This window comes from the organism of the source record quoted next (assembly GCF_019968985.1).
Source record: "MAG: Porospora cf. gigantea B chromosome Unknown PgB_NODE_986_length_8861_cov_131.244, whole genome shotgun sequence".
Taxonomy (NCBI): domain Eukaryota; phylum Apicomplexa; class Conoidasida; order Eugregarinorida; family Porosporidae; genus Porospora; species Porospora cf. gigantea B.
In genome coordinates this window covers 1-8,861 of record NW_027179377.1, presented here as the reverse complement: position 1 = coordinate 8,861, position 8,861 = coordinate 1, and the positions used below count along the sequence as shown (strand labels likewise).

Genomic DNA, 8,861 nt, shown 5'->3' with positions numbered 1-8,861 from the left:
TTATTACACGGCACAGAGGTGGCATGTTTCTTGTCATGCCTGCTCCGGCACCGGAATTGGGATGTTGCGGCAGCGGATAAGGGGTGCCGGCTGTTGGTCCAGTTGGCCTCTAACGGGCGTTGGGACGACTGGGCACTGGACAGCAGGTACGAGAGGCTTCTGGACGCCTATTTCACTGGTTGCGAGGCCAACCCCCACTTAGTGCCCTATGCTCGACGCTTGGTGCCTTTTGTGTGTGTGCCAGCTGACGTGGCGATCACAGCCGTCGCACGGATAGGGGGTCACTTCCGCGAGGGGCTCAAGCCTTGGATGGGCCGGAACCTCCGTGATGAGCTAACTATGCTGACGAGGTTGTGTGCAAGCCGAACCTACACGCTTTCAGTTACCCGTCTTGGGATAATCGACATCACCATGCCGCTGCTGCAGCAGAACATCGTTGAATGTCAGTATCTCCTCTCGCTACTCCTGGAGGCAATCAGTCGTGACACGCTTACCATCCGAATTTTCGCAATCCACAGGGGATATGAAGTACTCGTCAAGGCAATGGTTAACTTGGCGTTTCCGGCTTTCATACCGTGTCTCATCCCTCTCCTGAACGCTGCTGAGAATATGCGACCACATTACCGCAGCCTTCGTCGGTCTCTGATCTGCAACGGCATTCCGGAGGTAGTTATGGAGTTGTTCATGCTGAACAAGACCGACTTGGAGCTTTGCTACAGGGTTTGCAGGTTCTACGCCAAGGTCATGGATAGTAACAGCTGCCTTTCCATAGGAATCGCTGCCCTAGAGCGGGTACTTTCCTTTCTGACGCATGTACTAGCGCCTTCCGACAGCGAGACCCTCCCCACAGCCATAGCTGCCGTTCACGGACTTCTCTCCGGCAGCGACATCATCCGCAGACTCACACTAAAACGACTGGGCCGAGTCCTGCGCGGTGAACATCTAGAGTGGCACGTCCGCACAGCGGAGCAGTCGCATCCGGCGTCCACGCAATACAAGGTGCTGTTTCATTCTTTCGGAGTGCTGCGCGTCTTGTCAAAACGCCTTCCGCAAGTTTGGCAGCGGATGGTCACCAGAGGTACCATTGGGGGTCTCCCTCCAGAGAGGCTCTGCGTTATCTTCGCGAGCTTGCTCTGTTGGCTTTCGCCAGGCGACAGGAAGTTAGCAGCGACTGACGGGCTGCATCTTCTGAGCCACGTGTGCGTCACAACAGACGCGCTCTGGCTTTTCGCAACGGATAACTACTTTATCAACGCGGTTCTTTCGCTTGTCAGGCCAGGAGACACCGATCTCTGGAACGCTATTTTCGTGTGAGCTATCGGAACTGACAGAACTCAGCCTCCACAAGGCCGTCGCCGTTGATACCTTCATCCACCTGACCTTGGAGCAGTTCAACAACTGCGTGGTCGGTCGATGGAACGAGTGTGCGGTGCTGATAGATCGACTGGTCCTCGCGCTGCGCGTTCGCCCCCAAGACACCTCGGTAGCGTTTAGATATTTCGAGCCAGTTCTGAGATTGTGTGGACCATTGATAGCGATGACGAAGAACTATTATGCGGACGGCGAACACGTGACTGTCGGCCAGTGCAAAGGGTGCCTCCGGCTGTTGTGTCCGCTGGTTGAGATGTACTTGAATGTACACGACCGTGTGTCCCCACGTGTCCGACATATCCTTTGGCGGCTGGGAATGCTGGCTGCTGAGCGCGCCTGCAACAGCAGCTCCATGGTCGTTTTCGACATGGAGCTGGTCGCCGACTACATGGGCTTCTGCGCTGTTTTGTCGGAATCGCAGCACGCAGAATACTGGAAGGAGGATCTGACCTACTACCTCACTACCGAGGAACACCTTTTTAGGTCTTATCTGTGCTACAACACGCACGTAGGTCTGCCGGTGGCGACTTTCTTGCGCCTGATCGCAAGCCTGGGGTGTGGCCCATTCTCTCGGATGTGGTTGCTGCATCGAGTGTTGGACGTGGCGCAGCTTTTCGCGACCAACAAAGGGATGCTGGACTCGGCAGTCCTGGCGCTCGTGGATATTGTGGCTTCGGAAGATGTGTGGGCGAATCTCACTCTGGTAAGCTTGATCTGCAAAGTTATCATGAGCTCTGCCACTGCGGACGCCCAACCGAGTTCCACGCCGTTCAAGGCCGTCGCCCGCCTGCTGAACACCCTCGGGTCATACCCTATCACGTTGGATTCTGTGGGACGGCTATCAGCCTCGTTGAGCACTCTTGCCCACGAATACTCAGATCATGAGTATATGCTCTCATCGTGGGTGGACATGGCAGTGGCGTACTGCGCTAATGGAGGGCTGCCTGCTTTAATAATGTATGGCGACGCGGCAGGTCATCTATCTCGACTGATTCTATACCACACGCAGACAGACGCTGGTAACGACACTGCTCTGCAGCTGGTTCTGACTTTTCTGAAGTACGGCGACGAAAGCAGCATCCGCAACCTATTTCGGAATGTCATGATGGTGGATGCGTTCCTTGGTGACCAACGGCACCTAGGTTGGATGGACAATTCGTATCTGGCGTCTCTGTTTTGTGAAATCATCTGCGCTGTCGGGTCCATCGATTCTCAAGGAACTCTGTTGCGGAATAGCGAGTGGACAACGAAACAGCTTTGGCAAAAATTTCCTGATGATGAGTTTGTCAACCGAGCCATGAACATGATGCAGCTCTCATCCGCAGACTTCAGCGTACCAGATGACTACGAACTGTTGCCCATGATCCGGGGTTCCGACGTTCTAACCCGAACAACGGACGCTCTTCGAGGCTTAACCCGGCAACCTGAACTCGCGCTACACGACTTCATCGAGGAGCACTTGCTGCTGAACCCCGACAACGCGGCCATGCCCACTATTAGACAGGCGTATGAAATGGTAGCGATGAGGCAGGCAAAGGGTCAGCAGGTAAACTTGTTCGATACCAACGATGCGGACCTTGTGAAGAAAATGCAGCAGGTGTCCCGCTTCTTCACGGAGAACTCCCTCGTCACTCACGACCTAGCTACGTTCGCAGGCCAGGAGATGCTGTACGCAGCTGAGTTTCTATCTAAGCTTATCCTTTTCGTCCCCGACTCTGTCCGCGTCTTTGTGGAGTGGAATATTGCCTCCTCCACAGTCAGCGTCGTCTCCAACCCGTCCAATTGTCGAGAGATACGCTCTGCCGCAACTGTGCTCTTAGGCTACATCGTCGAGTTCCGGGACCCCGGACTGAACTACGTGCTTGCCTACTGCCCTGACATCAGAACCGTAGTCATGGAAAACCTGACCAGATTAGGTTCTGAGTACAAAAAACTCACCTACAAAGAGCGTGAGCAGCATTGCATCGCTAACCTCTTCACCTGCAGTTCCTTTGGTTCGAGGGGCGGATCTTTTTCTGGCTCCTTCTATGAGGTTTTAGACCAAATCTGGCAGAATTACGACAACCGTGGGAGCTTGTCCAGCTTCGTACTCTACCACTTGATGAGGTCCATGCGTCAGTGCTTCACTCCCGCGCTTCACGACTCTTTGATCATCAAGCTGAACTTCCATGTGCGAGCGCTGGAGCAGATGATGGCCACGCCCAACACGCTTCTGTGTAATGCCATCATCATCTGTATCGGAACCTGGTGCAAATCTCGAAAGGTAGCGGACGCATTCGGAGCAGCAGATGTTTTTTACAAGTTCGAGATCGTCAAAAGCCGTCACTGTGGTCACCCGCAGCATGGGTCTCGGACAATGAAAAACATATCATTGGCCACCGCCACCTTAGTGCTGGGCAGCGAGGCGAATGTTCGCCGATTCATCAACGCTGGCGGGGTTCCGCATACCGGCCGTGCGTTGATGGACAACCAGGAGAACTGGGAGGTCGTATTCGGAATCGCCGGTATGATCGCCAACATCGCACACAAGCTCGAGGGAGTCAAGTCGCTGATTGCCATGGATAGGGAGTTCCTGCGAACGCTGGTCCAGACGCTGATGTCTTATCGTGGGCGGCCTGACGAAGCGGCCAACAGGGCACTCAGCTCTCTGCTGACGGCGCTGAATAACCTCAGCGTGAACTATACCATCCAGAAGGTTCTCAACGAAGAAGGTATTCCGGCGGCGTTTTTCAAGCTGACTAGTCTGTGGCGGTCGCTGGACGCCTCGACGCTGGTGGCCACAGTCAACTGCATCCGTAACCTAACCAACGCCTATGAGCCCTCCGCTCTGGAAACCTACATTCCAGTGCTGAACGTGATTTTTAAGGTCGTGCGGAACAGTTCCAACGTGGAGCTCATTACGGCCAGCTGCGAAGTGTTCCGCAACGTCTGTAGACTGCCCGAGGCCAGCTTCTATTTGGTAACCAAAGGACTCTTGCCGTGGATATTGAAGACGTTGGATGCCTACATGTCAGAGATGGCCATCGTCAGGGCGTGCCTAATATGCGCCTCGCTCATCCTTAAGACCATCCGCAAGCCCTGTTCAAACTGCGATGAAGAAATTCTAACTCGACTACTAGATCTCTCCCGCCAAATCACATGTGGCTCCTTCTTGCTGGAATCCAGGCCAGCGGCACACACGGAGCAGGACGAGATGGATGTCGTCGGTAAGGCTCTTGCATTGCAACGTCACGTGTTCATCTCGGGGGGCATCGATCTGTGCCACATTTGGTCCACGATTTGGGGACCGCAGTCCTGGCTGTGGTTCGTCGTTCGCCTGTCTGAGTCGACAGGCCTATACAAGCCATCAACTGTTGAGGAGCTATTCAAGGCCACATGCGCCTTCATTCAAGTGGCGAACGGGAAGGTCGTCTACATGCCTGAAGTCGAGTACGTCATCCACAGGCATCACGTTGTGGTCGAGTACGAAGTCCCCGCCTCCGAGGACGAAATCGTTGAAACCGTGCGGCCCCAGCCTGAAACACCCACAATTATACCACCTGTGGACCTCGTTGATACGGAGGAACGCTGGTTCGCACGCAGACGAAAGCACACCAAAACAGAGCTGTGGCGTCGAAAACTCAACCAAGATAAAGTATTCGACGACCTCTCCGACGACGACATTGATGTAAAACTTTCACATCTAGGTACGTACATAGCGCCGAACAACTACGAGACGCTCCCGAATTACAGGCTTGTACGCATTACGCAGTCTGAGTGGGACTGTTTCACAGGGATGACCATCGAGGAGCAGATGACCTTCATCTCGACTGTCGCTACATTTCTGCGCCATCCACTTTACTTGCCCTATGTCAGGCTGCAATCGCTAGCGCTGGGAGCGTGCAATGCCCTGCTGGCAGGCAATAACTCCCTGCAGGACGCCTTGCTCACGCATCGCGAGTCCCCGGAAGGGGAGGCGCTGAAAATGGCACTCTACTGGATACGCCTTCTGGTCTCAGCGCACGGGTGCAAGCTGCAGCTGACGAAACAGATCCTGCTGTTCGTCGCCAACTCGCTCAAGCAGACGTCGCCGTTCATGATGTCCTTCTTCCCAACAGACATGCCAGCGCTTTTCCTGTGAGTGGAATGCGCGCTTCCAATGCAGAGATGCAGCGCGAGCGAACCTGCATCAGAGCATGCCACGCCGGTTCGCAGCCCAAGCGACCCTCATGCGAAACCACGTTCGTACATTTGGAAAGATTATGCGGGGAATACTCGCTGGGGACCCAGACGCAAGACAGGAGATAAAGGCTTTCTTAGATCCGTCCCCTGATTTAGAAATGCAGCTTGGCTGGCAACAGGACGCCTTCCCGTTCGGGGTCTATAGCATTCCTTGCAGGCAATATATCCGACGTGGAGGCATTCTGATCTGCTGGACCTTGAAGACTACCAACAGAAATAACAAAGCTTTCTGTTTCTGGAGAGCTAACGGTAGTTTAACTAAGCTGATATACAGCATTCGCGATAGCGCGGGGGCTGGAGAATGGGAGCTGTTCCTACTCTCCGACGTTCGAACCAATTTGTGGGCTGCAACTATGCGCGTGGATAAAGGGCGAGAGATGTGGCCGCCGCTGCCGAGCGGCTCGCGAAATTGGCCCCAGGACAAGTGCTTTAGCCTTGCAGGCCACCAGAACCGCAACCCCCCACCTGATGACAAGCCAACGGTCCTGTGTCTGAAAGCTGAGGATGGTCACGAGCGCGACCTCCTGATGGAGATCATGGCCCTATGGTGTCTAGGGCTCGCAGCGACGTAGCACAAGATAAGTACATGAATGGCAACACATAATTTCGAATTCTGAACCGATGACCCGAATTCTAATCACTCCGAGAAGCAAAAGTCGTCATATCGTGGAATCCCTCCTGCTAGGCGCTGGGGCGGTGATTCCCACCGGAACCCAGGGCGTCCCGGAGGAGGTCAGCCCCGACGATTTGCCGAAGGGCGTCTCGCTGCCGGTTGATATTGCAGGGCCAATGCAGCTGCCGAGTCCACCAGCCCTTGGCGATGAAGGCGGTGACGAGGGAGCCCCTCAAGACATGCCGTCGTTAGACATACAGAAGTTACTCCAGATGTTGTCGACCGCCAATCAGGGAAGGCCGCGGGTGAAGGCATTTTTCGACTCCAGAGCCGACATGGCCAAAAAAATTCTAGGCAAGAAGGTGGATGTGGAGCCTTCCATGACCAAGGTTGAGACAATCAATCCCAATTTGGACATGCGAGTCGTCGTGATGCCGACCTCGAAGCACGAGGAGAGCGCGTCTATGGGCTGTCTCCAATCAGGACAGACATTCGCTGTGGTGCAGTTCAAGGTCAACAGAACTGAGCCTGTTGACCATGCACTTTTGGGGTTCAACGAATTCAACTACACAAACAACACACCTCAGGACGTTTTAACAGTTGTGATCTGGGCCGACGAAGGAGAAGCCATACAGCCGGTTCTCACGCCAAAGTTACATGAGACGCCTCCAGCCTCGAAGGGACCTTTTGTAATCGGCCTCGGCATTGGATCTGTCATTCGGAGCAAGCGATTCAACCCAAACATTATTCGAGACCTCGTAAAGGATAGCATCTGCGAACGCCGATTCATCCTTGGCATGCAGGGACAACCGGTAATCAACGAAGAAGATCGGAAGGCCGGATTAGAGGCTGTGAAGGACCTCAGTAACGAGAAGGGACTCAGCAGGCTGCAGGAGATGCTCTCGAAGAGCCAGCACATAGATGTCACGTTGTTTGCTTCGCAGACGCCATCTCGAGACCAACTTGAGGAAATCGAGGCTGCACTGACATACAATTTCGGACTTCCTGAGCAAGACACGAAATTTGTAATGCCCACGGTGAAGATGGGGGCCATCAATGGTCGAATCTGTGCCCTGCCGATAGACGACATCGACCGGCAAAAGAGGATGGCCAAGTACCGTATGGTCATCAATGCGGCCCAACGCAGGTCGATGCTAGCTATGAGGATGGAATCCATGATAGCTCAAGATAAGGCTGATGACACGCAGCAAATCACTGCTGACGACGTCCCCAGTCCGGACCTCACCGACGCGGAAATAGAAGACTTAGAAGCACGTTTCACCAAAGACGTTGTAGAGCGCTATATGTGTCCTCAGGTGTACATATTGGATTTCGAGAAGCTCACTCCGAGAGACCGGGCCTTCCTAAAATTCCTCACAGCTATGAGTGCGGGGATGAAGGGGCCACAGATGCCGGTGAGCAGCGTAATCTTCCCCCTGGGACGTTACATCTGTGTGCGCATCAACCCGGCCGAGCCCTCCGCCGTAGGCGACGGAACTGCTCCTCGCGAGACCTTGAAGTCCTTTCAGCTCCCGGACGACGAGCTGAAGGAGTTGTGGGACTCCTTCAAACATGTGGCTCCAGTGCAGCAATGCAACCCCATATACTACATGGAGACGATCAACAGCTACCAACGTTGCGGATTGAGTCCAGAGCTGGCGTTGAAGTCTATGAAGGAGGAGACCGACTACGTCGAGAACACGCCCAGCTCTGAGCTCGCATCAGCCTTCCGACAGTGGCTCGACGACCTCGCCGAGGAGAAGCTGTCAGCAGAGGCGGGAGCTGTGCTATTCTCCCAGTCAGTTCTGGCGCAAGCGGAGGTTATGCCAGACATGGGATCATTTCAAATGTGAATGACGTAAATGATACTCTTTCATGTGTAGTAGTTGTACTTTCATGTAGTTTGCAGCTAGTCAATCAGCCCTTGAAGTTCCGTGCTTGGATGTGAACGCGTGATGGCGTAGTTCTGTGTGGGGGGAGGGGATGTCTGATGGGAGTTTGGGCGTCTTTCTTGGCAGGGCTGACAGTGGACTGGCTGTGAATTCGTGGTACCGCATTCCAGCTCGCTGGTTGTGTGAGTAGCTGGAAACCTTGTCGCCGGAGTTGACAGGAATGTCTCTCTTCTGATGGTGGCTTGTGAACTTGTGAAACTTCAACTTCGATAGTTCTCTCTCAGGCGGTCGTTGCTCCTCTGCAGAAATCCTGGCAGCCGCCTCGACAGTGGTTGGAATCCCTTGCTTCTGATGGTGGAATGCGAACTCGTGATAGTTCAGCTTCGATGGCTTGTGTCCTGGAATTTCCGCAGTGAGCTCAGACGTAGCAGGATATTCTCTCCATGTGAACTCGTGAAACTTGACCTCTGGCCGCAGTTCCCTCTCAGGTGGTCGTTGCTGCTCTGCAGAAATCCTGGCAGCCGCCTCGACGGTGGAAGGAATCTCTCGCTGCTGACGGTAGATTGTGAACTCGTGAAACTTCAGCTTCGATGGGTTGACAGGAACTCCATCTATGTGATCTTTAACAGGCTTCTCTGAAGGACCCCTAGGGGCCGGAGGTATTGTCACAACTGGACTCTCGGGGATACCCGCAGGAGGCATTTCACGTCGCTCAGACGTAATAGGTTCCGCAATTGCAGGTGGCAGTTCACTGTCAGGTGGTC

The 8,861-nt window shown here is 54.2% G+C and overlaps 3 protein-coding genes across 6 annotated transcripts; 2 read left to right on the top strand and 1 right to left on the bottom strand.

The window, feature by feature from the left end:
* Nucleotides 1–16: 16 nt before the first annotated feature.
* KVP17_002728 (uncharacterized protein) lies at nt 17–6,164 on the top strand (the record flags this gene model as incomplete). 4 transcript variants are annotated; one of them, XM_068519299.1, is made up of 3 exons in its annotated part: nt 17–1,310; nt 1,339–5,487; nt 5,516–6,164. In XM_068519299.1, coding segments are annotated over 3 exons (6,092 nt in total), but the record flags the coding sequence as incomplete, so codon positions are not given. The 4 variants fall into 4 exon arrangements, with proteins under 4 accessions (XP_068370850.1, XP_068370852.1, XP_068370851.1 ...); XM_068519301.1 differs by lacking the exons at nt 1,339–5,487; nt 5,516–6,164 and having other exon boundaries at nt 310–1,314; XM_068519300.1 differs by lacking the exons at nt 17–1,310; nt 5,516–6,164 and having other exon boundaries at nt 1,538–5,491.
* Nucleotides 6,165–6,213: 49 nt separating this feature from the next.
* On the top strand, nt 6,214–8,058 carry KVP17_002729 (uncharacterized protein; the record flags this gene model as incomplete). The annotated part of the gene is made up of 1 exon (XM_068519302.1): nt 6,214–8,058. The coding sequence occupies one exon, from the start codon at nt 6,214–6,216 to the stop codon at nt 8,056–8,058; it is 1,845 nt and encodes a 614-aa protein (XP_068370853.1).
* A 60-nt stretch (nt 8,059–8,118) lies between these two features.
* Nucleotides 8,119–8,799, bottom strand: KVP17_002727 (uncharacterized protein; the record flags this gene model as incomplete). Its single annotated transcript, XM_068519297.1, has 1 exon — nt 8,119–8,799. One exon carries the CDS (start codon nt 8,797–8,799, stop codon nt 8,119–8,121), a length of 681 nt encoding a protein of 226 aa, XP_068370848.1.
* Between the last annotated feature and the right edge of the window lie 62 nt (nt 8,800–8,861).